We start from the raw sequence: 15,252 nt of genomic DNA, 5'->3' as shown, positions 1-15,252 counted from the left end.
GGGGGGGGGGGCGCGTAATTTTAAAAGGGTTAGGTATGTGGAAAATGCCTGCGGTTGTCACTGATGTTCTAAGTGCCTCGGAGGGGCGCAGCGGCAAAATCTGTTGCTCTTCTGCGTACCAGTGACGTATACTTGGTATGAGGAAGAACTACAGAGTGCTCAGCCTGGGCAGCTGGGCTGTTAAGTTTCCAACAGAGAAAATTACATCCCAAAATATATGCGCACAGAGGAAGTTAAGGGGCGAAGGGTTTTTAGTGTTTGAAATGGTCTAGAACCGCCACTGCAACCAGTGGACCCCAAGGGGTACTCCTATTGTTCACAGGGTGTAAAAAGCTCCACTATCTATCTCAAGTGAACTCAACTACAAATTTGATTTAAAAAAAAAAAAAAGTATCCATAAATGTGTGTCAAGGAGGACAACAAACAGCCAATTAGGACTACAAAGTGACCAAAGTCATTGCATTACAGCATGCTATACACGTTGTTTTGGGGGACTTTCAGATGATAAAGGGCTCGACTGCAATAGTGCAATAGTGCAGCCATGAAGAACTGTGACTCGGGCTCAGGTTGGCATTTAGAAATATTGTCTTTATTGAGAACGTAAAGCACAGCAAACACCCATCTCAGCAAGTTTACCGTAAATCTGACAACTCAGTTTCCCTTTTATTTATTTCATTTTTTTTACAAAACACGTACATCTAACAGTGCCTCGCTCTAAAAAAAAAAAAGAATACACGCTGTAATTATAAAAGAAACATCCACGGTACATTGGCGACATACAACGTGCTCAAACTACCAGAGCAACCTTCATTGGTATGAACGCTGCCTCTGCGGATTTACTGTGGCGGGCAGAGTATTAAACCTCCGCTCAGGCATTACGCGTGCCTCTCCGTTGTCGTTATCATACCCGATCCCTCGCGTTCAGGGCCAGTAATCTCTGGTAGAAAGCTACATTCATTATTATTATCTTTACTCTGCGTGGCCTTCTCCGCTATCATAGACCTTATGACATGTAGAACTGCACGATACGGCATCACAACGGCGAGATCTGCTTTTAAACAACTGACTAGCGCACAGATTAAAAGTCACCTATAGAATGGTTGAGAAGAGAAGCGGGGTCGGTGGAGTACTGGTTGCGGGAACATTGTGTTTTACGATACTGCCATGAAAAGTCCTCTGGTTACTGACGACGCGTTTGATTCGTGCACAAGCGCTGACGCTGTTGGGACTTCAACAGCCTCATATCAAAATGTCAGCGATGCGTTTTACAGAGCATTACAAAGCAAAGAAAATACCTGACTTCTGAAATAAAAAAATCTTCACTTTTGTGCAGCCGTTATGGGATATAATCAATATTTGTATTATTGAAGTCAGAGCCCTTGCAGAATTAAGGATGTTGCCTATTAGTGATATTTGTTGTTTTTTTAAATCCTGGTAATTTAGGTTGTTCAAATAAATAACCAGGTGTTTATTGAGAGTGTTGCAAGCTTGTCAGTCTATCTTATACCAGGTATATTGTTATTTAAAACCATAGAGATTGCATGTAGAATAATAATGATAATGCCAGTTTAGGTCTGTGTGGTAAGGTTAGTTAGATGAGCGAGGTTACAACTCCGTTTCAAGAGATTAGGATCTAGACAACGATCTCTAAATATATTGCCGCCTACCGCTCCTCCCTACAAGCCGCTCCCACTCCCCTCCACGTCCTCCACCATGACGGAGCGCTTGCGCAGCACGGAGTTGCCCTTCCTGCCGCTCCTGGCCGGCAGGGGCAGCTTGGTCTGGCACGGGGCGCGGTACTGAGGCAGGCCGGCCTTGGTGGTGTCCAGCTCCTCCGGGTCGTCCTGCTGGGCCCTGAGTGCGGCGATCACGTCCTTGTCCGAGGGACTGAGGGTCAGGCAGCCGCAGGGGCGACCACCGGCGCCCTCCGCTCCGACCTCTCCGGCATCCTCCGGCTCGTCCTCCACGGTCATGAAGGCGTCCCCCCACAGGCTCTCGCAGAGGTCCCTGCCGTGCTGGTACATCTACAGGCACACACACAACATATTTATAGTAAATAAAGAGAATTCTACACTGAAAAAAAAGACTTTTTGGCCCTGTAATTATTACCTCGATTATTTTTGTAAATTTTACAAGAAATTATCATTCCAGTGCTTTTACTTTAAAATATCACCTTTTATTTAATGTGTTACTTGGTGTTTGTTTGTAATTATGTATCCTCATTTTTATAAGTACATTTTAATTATTCACACTAAGTAATATCTACTAAACTACTGTATTGAATGCACTACCTGACACAACAAAGTAAAATGTACTTGGGTAATATGAGTAAAACCTGGCAACCTATAGCGCGTACTCAGGGGGTGACGTCAGAGGAGATTTCGCGCTCCTTTCTTCAACGAGACGACGGAACAGCAGAACCTGAACAAGGACGGCAGCGTTTCACCTGAGGAGAGGAACTTCATGGACGGGAGCCATTGGGGTAGTTTATATGTTTAATTAATGCTCTACGTTGCTGTTGAGCCTTCGGTCAAGTCTGTGTTTGAGTTGTGAACACTGAAGAGTAGCGAACTGGTCAGTTTAGCGTGCTAGCTAGTTAGGCTATCATGCTAGCTAACTAGGGACAGCATTACAGACATGGCTCACGGCGCTACATTTTGTGGACATGTTTTTGGTGGTTTTGGTCACGATTTTACAGGGTTCTCCCTTGAAAAGTTGTTGGCCTGGGGACACGGTACTCGACCAGCTGCGCTCCGTCGACGAGGGGGAGGGGGAATTACTTCGGTTTTGTGAAGCCCACTTCTGCCACACAGGTGCTTTGCTGTGCTGCGACACACGCACAGCGCGCTTTCTCTCGGACATCCTCAAGTGCAGCCGAGGTCGAATGAGGAAAATGTGACAAGACAGGGAATCATAGCTAAGCAGCAACAAGCACACTGGTCATGTGCTTAAAAAATATCCCATACGTGGTGGAATTAGTGACTTTAGAGCGAGTCTAATACACTTAACATTATTTTGTCACTATCATATTCTGACATATTTTTAAAGTAACTTATATTTCTGTCATTAGTTTTAAACTGGTCTCTTATGTCTCTATCCAATGTGGTGTCCTTGATGATGAAGGCTTTGGGCATGGAACAAGGTGCCAGTACTGTGTTGAGTTAGTGTCGCATATCAACATGACCAGGCCTGCTGTGTATCTCAGTATTAACGTTATGTTAGCTTGTTTATGTGCTGTTTTTCTGTGTGGGGATAAAACATGCTATCAATATGAAGATTTAAGCCAAATTCAGATTTAATGTTGTGTGTTCATGTTTTAACATAATTTCTTTATATATTTCACAGAATATTAAAGGACGTTCACTCTCAGCAAGTTGACATCAACAGTTGACACAAGGTAAAATCAACTCAGTACTGTTATGTTTAATTAAGTTGACATATACATTTGAAGTCATAGTTTGTGTTGCTGTCAATAGTACTGGGAGGACTACTGCATTAATTGTTTTAGCAAGGTACCTCATCTTGATCATGTTTTTTATTGTCTTTTGTTTCAGATCAATGAGTTCAGAAGAATAACCACAGTTCATCTGGAGCGAAACTTTTTGTCGAAATTGGACAATTGCACTATCAACTTTCTGGAGATACTTGGGACAAAGGGCGGAGTTGCAGGAACAAAGACCCATGCTGGAATCACCCAGCCTGGTAAAGTTTAGATATCTAATATTATATAAAATTATGTTGGGCTCATATACACTGAGAATAGATACATAATGACGCATTTGAACACATTCAATATTTTTGTTTGTTTACCCCACTATCGTCATTTTTTGAGAACACATCAGACTCGAAGATGTAAAAGTGAACATTAGTAAATTTGAATTTCAAAGAAGTCATTGAAGAGGACTATGCTCAACATGTCATGAAGATCCTTGTCATCCATGGAAATGCAACACAGAAAGGCTTCACTCCTGACAATCGTGTTCGTCGTCAGAGGGAAAAGAGGTTCTTGATGACTGTCAAAGTGTGGCAACGGCTTGCCTTCTGCTCATGGGCTATATCTGTGTATCTAAGTGTTGTCAAGCAATACCCATCGTTTCAAATTAAAAGTGTTGTTAAATGACTAAATGTTTGTTCTTAAATTTCTTATTGGCAGCATTGATTTAGAAATGTTTTGTCTGGCAATGCCAACCAGATTATATATGTTGGTATTTGCGTGTGTCTGTCAGCAGTGACCTCTTTCACCAGTTAACAAGTAAAGCTGCTGTAGTTTAAAAGATGTTGTTTTGTAGAAGCCTTATCTTAAGACAATTTTATTAAATTAACAGTAGCCCAGTTTAAAAACAATGCAACATTCATATTTGAACAGTTGTGTAGAGTAGTAGTAGATAAAAGATATATTATGTAAATATTACTTAATATTTCTCAATTGAAAAAGTAAAGAAAAGCTAGTTAAATATACATGAAACACCTAATTGAGTTTTACTGGGGTTTTGTAATTAGATGCAAAGGTAGCCTGAGTAAAGATTACTATCAAAGGCTAAGTACATTTTATGTCTAAGGAAGACATTTTCAAGTAAAGGTTACTTGAAAATTTTGGATAAAAAACAATTCTTACTAGTAAGTAAACTTAACTTGAATTCCTGAGTAAAAATTACTCGGAATTTCTGAGTGCAAATTGTTACCTAGCTTTTTTCAAGTAAATGTCACTTTTTTTTTCTTTTTTTTTTTTTCAGTGTACCACCTCCTCTGACCACAATGTACAAATACTCTACATTTGATGTATCTCGTTTAGTCTAATGCGCAAGATAATACAAATTTAACATAATATTTCTGTTAGTTTCATTGCGGGACAGGATACAAATGTATCATCCCTGGTAGTACATGGTGACCTCACAGCCCACACAAATCCTAGTAAAGCCTTGTACTTTTTGTAGTCATTTTGTCTCTGTAGTTGTTTTGTGTCTCTTTGTCGCCATTTTGTATCTCTGAATGTTTTGCTGCCTTTTAGTAGTTTTGTGTCTTTGTCTAGTGGCTTTGTCTCTTTGTAGTCCTTTTGTGGTTGTCTTGCCCTTTTTTGTAGTTGTTGCAAGTCTCTTTGGGGTCTATTGGTTTCTTTGCAGCTGTTTTGCATCTTGCTCTTTGTAGTTACTTTGTGTGTCTGTGGTTGTTTTGTCCCTTTTTGTAGTCTTTTTGCATCTCTTTGTAGTTACTTTGTCTCTTTGTGGTTGTTTTGTCCCTTCTCATAGTCTTAAGTCTCTTTGTGGTCCCTTTGTCCCATTGCAGCTGTTTTGTATCTCTTTGTAGCTGTATTTTGTCTCTTTTTTGGTCGTTTTATGTTCTATGTGGTTATTTTAGTCTCTTTGTTATTTTGAGTCTCTTCCTGGCTGGTACATGTCTCTTGGAGGTGAAGGCCAAGGGGCCCAGTATACCCGTTCAATAATCCATCTGTACCTGAAATGAGCTGCTCGCTGTACATTATCTATTACATAATCAATTGGTAATTATAGCGGTACATGGTGGATTAAAAAGTACAATAAATCCCCCCGAAATGCACTGGAGTAGAAGTGTAAAGTAGCATAAATTGGAGAGACACTAATGTACTTTCCACCACTGATAATTATTAGAGTCAGGAGAGCTATTTAGTAACTGCTAATGACTTCTCAAATTGGACTAAGTCCAAACTGATATTGTATTTTGGAGTATATCTAAAAAAAGTGTAACATTCACGAGGTATGTCCTTTCTTAGCTTGTAAGCATTCATCGGAATCATTGATTTTGGCCTTTAAGGGCAGCGCCAGCCTTGAAAACAAACACCCTCTTACAGGTGTTAGAGGGAGCTGCAGGCACCTGGCAGCTGCTCTTGCAAACGGCTTTTGTCTGCCTCTCTCTCTCTTTCACTCACCTCACCTGGTCTCCACCAGCCTCGAGAGCAAGTCATGACCTTGAAAAAGCTCACAGTGGTATCTGAAAGAATTCATCTCCGTGGCGTCTTTACGGTAGAACGACGATTCTGCAGAGCAGACGGACAGATCTAAACTAATCGGAAAAGGTCACTTTCGGCACCTTTTGTGTTCGCTATCTGACAGGAAATGCATCACAGCGCTCGGTCAAAGTTACACTTTGAGGCAAGACTCCAATTACTGCTGACATCGGCTTTATGGTTTCTGGAGCATGAAAAATGATGCTCCTCTCTAATACGGTAAGACGCACGGATTAAAAAGGGATTGTGCATAACGCAGCAAGAAAACAAATCACAATTCAACATTTAAGCTGTTTCACGTAAATGGCGCAGGGCCTATACACGCTTCAAAAAGAGTTTGGGGAGCTAATTAGTGAAGTTCCAGGGACAAACACAAACAGGTTTTTTTGTGTGTTTTCTCTCTTTACTGTCGGATTAATAACCAGTCATTAAGACGTGCTGCCTCGTTTACAGCTCCCTTTGTGCCCCACCTAACTTCCACTCTATCGTATCTTTTTTTCTTTCTTATTGCTTCCCTCGCTGTTTGTTTGCCTATCTTCTTCTCCCTGTTTCTCCGTAGCACACCCCCACCCCAGCGTCTGCTTCCTTTCATCCTGCTGTCGGTTGGGGGATTAAGTCTAAGTCACACAGGGTGCTCAGAGAAGAAAAAGCCGTAATATATTTACCGTGGTCGAAGGACAAAGAGGATGGCGGCTGTTTCCACTACATATACTCTCTGCCTGACGCTGAGGTCTTATCGCAGCGACCTCATTATACACACGGGGCTGCACACACACACACAATGTTCTGTCCTTCCCCAGGCAGACATGGTTTGCTGCCAAAGCTAATTCAGTACGAGCACAAGTGGCTCTAGACGACATGGTGTGATCGAATAAGTGAGATACAGAAATTTCCCGGGGCTTTACCCTGTCCTTCCCATCACCATTTTATTCAGTTCTGCCCTTCTACGACGTAACACCTGTTGTGAAAAAGGAAAGAAATGAGAGGACTGAAATCTCTGTGACATTGACTGAAGATAAATCTTTCGTCTTTTGCAATGATTCTTTTGTCCAGGGGTCAAAATTAGAATTAGAAAAAGGTCAGTTTCATTATGTAGCACCAGCTGAATAGAAAGGATCCAGATTTGAGAACAAATGACTACAGTAATGGATATATTGAACAATACACAAATTTAAAATTACGTAATAACATAACAACGTAACCTAACAACATAACATAACAACCGTAACACTGTACTAGCGTGAATAAATAACAACCGCCCTTAGCGGACTTCTTAGCGTTACGTAACAAACGTAACAGCGCTACGTAACAACGCTAACGTAGCAGCGCTAATGTAACAACGCTACCGTAACAACGCTAACGTAACAACGCTAACATAACAGCGCTAAGGTAACAAGCGTAAAGTCAACGTTAACTTTTGGTTTCACGAAGGAACACAAACAGCAGCCTCCTGGGTAAAAAGTCCTGTGTCTGCTTGACCCATCCACCACCCCTCCTTTACGCCCTTACTGGACTACCTGGCTCAATTTACTACTTGATTATACCACGTGACTTTTATACCACGTAACTTTCGATATACTTCAATCGCTCGTTGTCCTACTTCACTTGCTCTGACCGAATGCAAAAACATCCACATTCGACGTATCTCTGGTTAGCAAAATGTACAATGCCTTTTTTCCTGGCCACTGGGCTGTTTAATTCTACGTCGAGCCAAATAGCAAATTTGTTACCCCCTCGTTCTCTGTACTTCTTCCCCAACTACAGATAAGAACCCAGTATAAGTATCTCATTGGTACACCTTATGTACACAATATTTGCATAGTAATTTGCAGGCTGTAACCTTCAGTAACCTCATCTGACGAATGTCCCCATACTAAGGCCATTAATTCACTATAACTGATCCACAGATGCCGCTCTAGATGGGTTTCTGTGCCAGCGCCTGGCACGGACATGGCCTCTCTTTGCAGATGTAACCTCATTCCCACAAAACCTGGAGCGGAGAGAGTGTCTAATGCCGAGATAAATCAGACCTTGGCTGGCAAATAATGTTACCAATGAGTACAAAGACAAAGTGAGACACAGAGTGCCAGAGGGGATTTTCTTATGCAGTGGATGTGTGTGTGTAGCTATGTGTGCCTTTAAATGCATTCGCTTGTTTCTATGCAAATTGACACCTACTGCAGTCAGCATTTACAAATCCTCACTGTATGTGAGCATATGTATTCTGCAACACACACACACACACACACACACAAACACAGACGCCTGCATTTCATTCCTATCTATCAGGTGAACTTTCCCGGAACTGGGAATCCGTCGAGGATTTTGAAAATGTTTCATGTGGATTTTCTCCACCTACAGTGAATGTGTGGATTAAGCCATTTGAATGTAAAGCTTAGAAATCTCTAAATTCAGAGTTGTGAGCGGTTTTCCGTCACAGAGATTGTCTGTGCGTGTTGGCAGTTTTGCTTCCCTGTGCAGCACATCACTTCGCAGCCCTGAGGTGGACTGAAGTGCTGCGAGCTCAGACAGTGAGGAGGCCGACAGAAAACGAGAGAATGAAGCTTTACTGCTGTGACCTCCAAAAAAAATTTGTTGCAAGAGGCGAGCACTTGTTTGCAGTCTCTCTACGAGGGCCTGATCTGTTGAATGTGCTGAATGCGGTTTATTTGTATTCGGGAACTGTTTCAAACTTAAATTCATTGGAGCCATTAGTGTCGCACTACAGGAAAATGGACCGATACAAACGCAAAGAGCTCCCTCTGAGGATACATTCTCTCTCTCTTACTACAAATCGGTCATTTCCAGTAATCATCCACAGAGCCTTACTAAAAGGTCTGGTGTCTGGGGCTTTGTGTGCATTTGTGGTGGAGAGAGACAGAGATAAAAGAGGGAAAACGGATGGATGAATGGATGGATGAATGGATGGATGAATGGAGGGATGGATGGATGGATAGATGAATGAATGGATGGAGGCATGGATGAATGAATGGATGGAGGCATGGATGAATGCATGGATGGAGGCATGGATGGATGGATGGATGGATGCATGGATGGAGGCATGGATGGATGGATGGAGGCATGGATGGATGGATKGATGAATGAATGGATGGAGGCATGGATGAATGAATGGATGGAGGCATGGATGAATGAATGGATGGAGGCATGGATGGATGGATGGATGAATGAATGGAGGCATGGATGGATGGATGGATGGATGGAGGCATGGATGGGTGGATGGATTAATTGATGGATGGATGGATGGATGGATGGATGGTTGGATTAATTAATGAATGAATTCATTAATAAATTAATGAATTCATTAATGGATGAATTGATAGATTGATGGATTGATAGATAGATGGAGAGCCATGGCATGTGGTGTGTGACAGTCACACCGGCCCCTCGGTCACTCTGCCTCTTTTTAAATCACCCAGCTGGCCTCTGCCCGCTGAAGCAGGACCGAACCTTTTCACGCTTCAGCCCACAGCGCCGGCCCCAGCGCTGTTAACCCTTCGCTTACCGCACACTCACTTGACCACCAACACACAGTCAGTATCTGACCTTCTACCTGCAGCACATGGCTCAAATGACATCAGTGGGATTTCAAACCTCTGACACGTAGTTTGCTTTCCTCAGCTAAGGCGTGACCGCACTCTGCTCATATACGTAATGCATCAGTTTATGTTCTTAATAATGCTAAAAGAGCTTGTTACAGCAGCCGTTATATTGAAAGCTCTATATAACTGTGTGACAAGACTAATTATCCGAATGGTGGCCGCTGTCCGCGTTCGTCCTGCAGTATGATCAAGGCTTTAGTTGATCTTTGTTTAACATGCTAACTTTGCTAATTAGCACAAATATAAAGTACAGCTGAGGTTTAAGGGAACGTCACTAGGTTTGCTGGTATTTGGTCATAAACCAAAAGTATTGGAAAATACAAAAAAATATAAACCTGGTGAACATAACTAGATGAATAACAATAGGATCACAAAATGTATTACACTTTATCCTCAAGGGAACCAAATTTCCAATTCATCCAAGAGTTGTTGAGATATTTCCATCTGGTCCAAAGTGCTGGAGGGACTTAAATTACCACCCATGAAGCTGTGCTGCTAGTGTGGCTAAACACACTCAAAACAACAACACAAAGCCGATCACAGATGTGCCAGATCACAGCCTACCTGCTGATACTGAACACATGTTCCAGTGCAGTTATGTCCCCTGGGGTCTTTGGCCCAGTTACGAGCACACGTCATGTCCATCCTGCAGGCGTCAAACCTGGAAAAAAAGGTGGGTAAATTCTTTGAAATGGCAAAACATTCAACTTGAATTCTCTCATTTGAATTTTCTCATGTTGTGTACCAAAAAACTAATCCCCCAGCTACACATAAAAAGCAGTTTATTGGACACTCAGTCTTAGCGTGGATGGCACATTACGCTAAGACGGATAGTCATCTCGCTCTTGACAGCCTTATAGGTGATGGGGGACAGATGCTGATCTTGATTTAGATGTGTTTGGCAATGTGTTTGTCAGACTCACCAATCACGGCAGAAGCTGTGGCAGAGTGGCACGGCCTGGATGTAAGAGCGGCGGTGGGGGTGAGGCCAACGCGCGGCATCGGGGGAGCAGCGATAAAAACACGACACGCGCTTCAGGAAGCCTTCGCACCTGAGGAGAGAGAGGGGAGCAGTTAGTACCAACTTGATGACTAACATGATGACGGCTGTAATTAAACCTTGACACGACAGAGTAGTTGATATTGATATTGTTATGCTGTCTAATATCTCGTGTGGGTGTGTTTCTTCATTGGAACCGTTATACAATGGCATGTTGCATTGTTCGTTTCACAGAACGATGTAAAATCTCAAAGTCAATATTGCTATGGAGAAAAAGATTCTACACTAAAGCTACTCAAACCTGCAATAACTCATTTTGGACTCTTTGAGGCAATGGAATCTGTAACTATATAAAACATACACATTGCCAATTTACACATAGCAGATAGACAGCATCATTAGAATTTATTTGCCGTCGTTTTTCCGCCGGAATTATCGACTTATCGTACTATATATGGAGATGATCTCGTTCATTTTTACGTTCCTATTGTACGATGTATGGACATGACTTCAATCATTTTTACAATATCAACTAATTTCACAATATATGGACTTTACATTGATCCTTACATTATGTGATATATGGACATGACCTTAATCATTTTTGCTGACCTCGATATTGCCTGCATGCATGTTTGTTAAACAATGAAAAAGTAGTTATCACAACAGGCCTACTGCAGATTGATTATTCTCTGTAAGTTCGTCATTACGAGCGACACATACAAGTAGCAGAGCGAACCATTGTTATTATAAAAAATATTGTTTACTGCTTTCAGGTTAAATTCAAGGTGAGTCCGGATCAGAGGGGTATGTTCTGGGTGAGACTTACTCAGAGCTCAGGGGGCCGCACTTGTCCCAGGGCTTGTTCTTGTTGACATCAGAGGGCACATGGGAGATATCCTGGATGTCTTCTTCTGTGCAGCAGCTATCTGTGGGCAGCAAGGACAGGAAAACATTTGCAGCCAGCTGTCAGTCAAGAGATTCACTTCGGCGTTTCCATCACAGGTTGTCTTTCACACCGTTTAAACACGCAGCGTCTCAAGACAAACGGCGTTCACTCACTGTCAGCGTACAGCCCGCACTCCCTCAGGTGCGGCTCCGGGCCGGGCGCGGCCTTATGCTTGCCGTCTTGGAGACACACGCCCTCCGAGCGGGTCCCTCCAATCAGCGCCGCCGCCAAATACGCGCAAACCAATAGCAGAGGACGAGAGGTGACACCCATCTCTGCAGCCGCAAACAGGTCTGGGGAAGGAGTTCAGCACGTTGGACAGCGGCAGACAAAAGACAACACATTGGCACCTGAATCTCAAGCAATCAACAGCAATGCACGCGTAATTTAGCGTGAAATAGGCTAATATAATGCATGTAAATTACGTCTAGAGAATAAATTATTCTTGATGATACCTGCAAAATTAAATACGTTGGGTGTAAAATCCTTAATCGCAGCTATTCTCATGGCTCCATAGTTTCAATCTTCGTGGCATATGTGTGTGTGTGACTTAGACGTGCAGCGCGGGCTGTTAAGCGCCGCGCGGGCTCCACATGTGGTGACCTAGTAGACAGGTTGAGCCTAATTAGGTGAGACAGAGGCACCGTGCTGAGATGAGATGACATGCGTAGTTGTTTAATCTGACAATTAAGAGGCTGGCCAATGTGTAGCCCATGACACGAATTAGACAAAGCTGTTAGACATGGCCGCATGGCCCTGGTTTTTAAGATATGCAGTAAACAAAATGTTATCAAAAATAAAGAAGAAATCGGCAGAAAATGTGGGAAACTGGCGCATTAGTTTAGTCTCACCTTCCAGTTTTAACCATATAGACTATAGCCTACTCACGTGTTTAAAAAAACACAAAATAATTCGTTTTTCCACAATATTACCATCTTTGGTGTTGTATTAAATGTGAAGCAGCTGACCTCATCTTGAAAATAAAATAAAAAGAATAAACAATTTATCACCAAAAATGTATCAGTAGCTCTGCACAGAACATATTAAAAGTAAAGCTCAGACAGCAATATATAATTGACAACATGGAACATCTTTACAAAAGCTGCAACTTTATATCACGCAGTTGGGGGGAAACACAATATCCAGTTTCCCCTATGAAGTGTGGTGGTGCTCATTATTGAGTTTACATTGACCTCTAGGCACTTTGTGCTATTTTTTGTTTCATCTGCTGAAGCAGAGCATATTCTTAATTTAATGCATGTAATGTTGCTGCGATATCGATCCGTCTCATTTTTACTCTAAGCTTCATTTAACGCAGCTTCGGATGCTTTCATTTTTTTACCTGTCGATGGGTTGAAGGATGCTCCGTCCGGATTAGTTCCTCCTGTTTTTATGCTTCTCTGTCGGTGAGTGTTTTCTCCGCGACTCTCCGATGTGTTGCTGCGAATCCAGCGCCTGTACGCGGTACTCTGGTCTCCTCCTCTCTCTCTCTCTCTCTCTCTCTCTCTCTCTCTCTCTCTCTCTCTCCCTCTCTCCCTCTCTCCCCCCCTCTCTCGCGCGCGCGCGTGCTCTGTGCTGGCTGTGATCTCTGCTTCCTGGGGGCCGCTGCTCGCCACTTTGTCACCGGTTTATATGAAGGACATTTCAGTCCCTTCCACCAGGCTCACGCCCTCCCTCTGTCCCATGCTGGGAAGTCCTCTCTCTCTCTCTCTCTCTTTCCCCTCCCTCCCTCCCTCTCTTGCCTCACACACAGAGAAAAGACTCCCTCCTTCTTAATCTCCCAATGAGATGTTTACCAAATCCTCCTTGTTGACAGCCTTTCTTCCATCAGAGTTAGTCCAAGCAATGCTAGAGATGGAAATACCAAAAGACAAACAACAGCAAAAACCAGACCCGATACCCTATCTTATAGCACAAGTGATGTGTTGCCCTTGATGTTGAGAGGATCATATAGGCGGTGCTGAGTCACACCTGTCCCCACCCCCCAGCCCTTTCTGTATCCACACACCCACTGAGGTCAGGGCTTTTGCCAGATGACAGGGTTAGAGGAGGGTATTGCTGAGATTGAATACTGTATGATATGCTGAGGATGGGGAACGCAAATCTCTGCAGAACAAAACACTCACGGCAAAGCTGCTGCGTGTTTGCAAAACTCATAAAGACAGAGTTTAGTTCAGCCTGCTTTTTGTGAATGCAAACCTTTTTTTCTTTTTGCCCAATGGTGACCTTGCCAGCATTGCTACCAAAAGGTGTAATCCCTTAACAGCATGTTGGTAATTATTTGCATTTGGTGGAAAACGTTTGTTCAATGGCCGTGCTGAAGTAGGCCATGTGGTCTGAAGGGTGTCGTATGGAAACATGAGTGTGACCAGCCAGTGTGTTTTTCCACCATGCGTGTACTATAGCTCCTGGCTTTTAATCTCACCTCCCGTTGGACCCGGTGTACCAGCCTAATCCCTGGCTGGGTGCATCTCTCTCTCTCTCTCTCTCTCTCTCTCTCTCGCTCTCTCTCGCTCTCTTCTCTCTCTCTCTCTCTCTCCCTCCCTCCCTCCCTGAGTGACCTCCCAAAGCTTTTGGCCACAGAATGGCAGATGGAGAGTGTCTTGTGGCCTAGATACGTCCACCTAAAGCCAAGGTTGTGAAATTGGTGGCATGTCTTCGACATGATTGGTTTTGGCAACAAAACCATGCAGGGACAGGAAGGGACCGGACAGATTGGCCATCACATAAACACCCAGATTGAGTGCAGATTAAATAGTCTCAGTGGAAACTCAACTGGTCTTCAGTATTATTCAATACTGAATAGTTCAAGGAGGAAATTAAATGAAAGCCCGCTCAGGCCATGTTGTCCCCCAGACTGTTTCATAACTGTTGAGGGTCGTCACGGCAGAGCACTTTATTTCTGGGGGGTGAGGGCAGAGGAGCGAGAGGCAGAAAAACAGCTCTCCATCTGGTAATTAGAGGCGGAATAACGATATCCTTTGTGTAAGAGCTATTCGGGGAACAGAGAGAGAGAGGACAAAGCAGGCCATCGCTACTCTCTGTGTACCCTTGTTGTCGTTCTCATTTAACAGGGTTGGGTCACTGCCTGCGCTTGGGCCTTAGGCTGGCCCTCAGCTGGCAAACAGTGTCACCCATCCTTGTCGACTCAATAACTGACAGACATTCATTTACTCCAGTTTGAGTCTTTTTGTTTTTTAATATTTTTTGTTCCAGTGACCTGTTTCTCCAGGGTGGCAGACGCTTAAACTATCCACATGAAGTTTGGTAATAAAAGGTAATAAGTGGGGAATCTGTCACAATCAGCTTCAGGTTTTTGTTGAAATCACTTGAACTTAAACAGATACCAGTACTTCTTCTTTATAGTCACCATCATGTCATACGATTGTATTAATACTGTATACATTTAACCAGAGAGGCAGAAACATTGAACATTGATTTGATCACGGATGATGGAATCTTTTGCCTGCACACACCCGTGGTGCGTCACTGGCCCTTTGATTTTAGCTTTGATATAGATTTTTCCGACAAACGCCCACTACACCCTGTTTTTGTTTTGTTTACTTTCTGTCTGCAAGAATTAAGTCGACCTGTTCAGACAATACTGAGCTTATATATTGGACAACAACTGTCTACACCTCCAACGCTCCAAGAGAAAAACTATTTTCAGCACTTTATGTTGTTTCTTTCTGTAGCATTTAAA

The 15,252-nt window shown here is 43.1% G+C and overlaps 1 protein-coding gene and 1 long non-coding RNA gene across 2 annotated transcripts; one reads left to right on the top strand and one right to left on the bottom strand.

Moving 5' to 3' along the window:
* Window positions 1-567: 567 nt before the first annotated feature.
* On the bottom strand, window positions 568-13,166 carry rtbdn (retbindin). The gene is made up of 6 exons (XM_031871026.1): window positions 12,892-13,166; window positions 11,663-11,842; window positions 11,430-11,529; window positions 10,524-10,652; window positions 10,165-10,261; window positions 568-2,024 (listed from the first exon to the last, which is right to left on the bottom strand). Exons 2-6 carry the CDS (start codon window positions 11,820-11,822, stop codon window positions 1,677-1,679), a joined length of 834 nt encoding a protein of 277 aa, XP_031726886.1. The 5' UTR covers window positions 11,823-11,842; window positions 12,892-13,166; the 3' UTR covers window positions 568-1,676.
* Window positions 2,297-4,139, top strand: LOC116396422 (uncharacterized). Its single transcript, XR_004213595.1, has 3 exons — window positions 2,297-2,482; window positions 3,346-3,397; window positions 3,555-4,139. It is a non-coding gene; the product is annotated as an uncharacterized LOC116396422 (long non-coding RNA).
* Window positions 13,167-15,252: the final 2,086 nt, after the last annotated feature.

The sequence above is a fragment of the Anarrhichthys ocellatus genome, unplaced genomic scaffold (assembly GCF_004355925.1).
Source record: "Anarrhichthys ocellatus isolate YVR2014 unplaced genomic scaffold, GSC_Weel_1.0 scaffold55, whole genome shotgun sequence".
NCBI lineage: Eukaryota > Metazoa > Chordata > Actinopteri > Perciformes > Anarhichadidae > Anarrhichthys > Anarrhichthys ocellatus.
The sequence above is the reverse complement of the archived record's forward strand: the minus strand, read 5'-3'. Positions and strand labels throughout refer to the sequence as shown.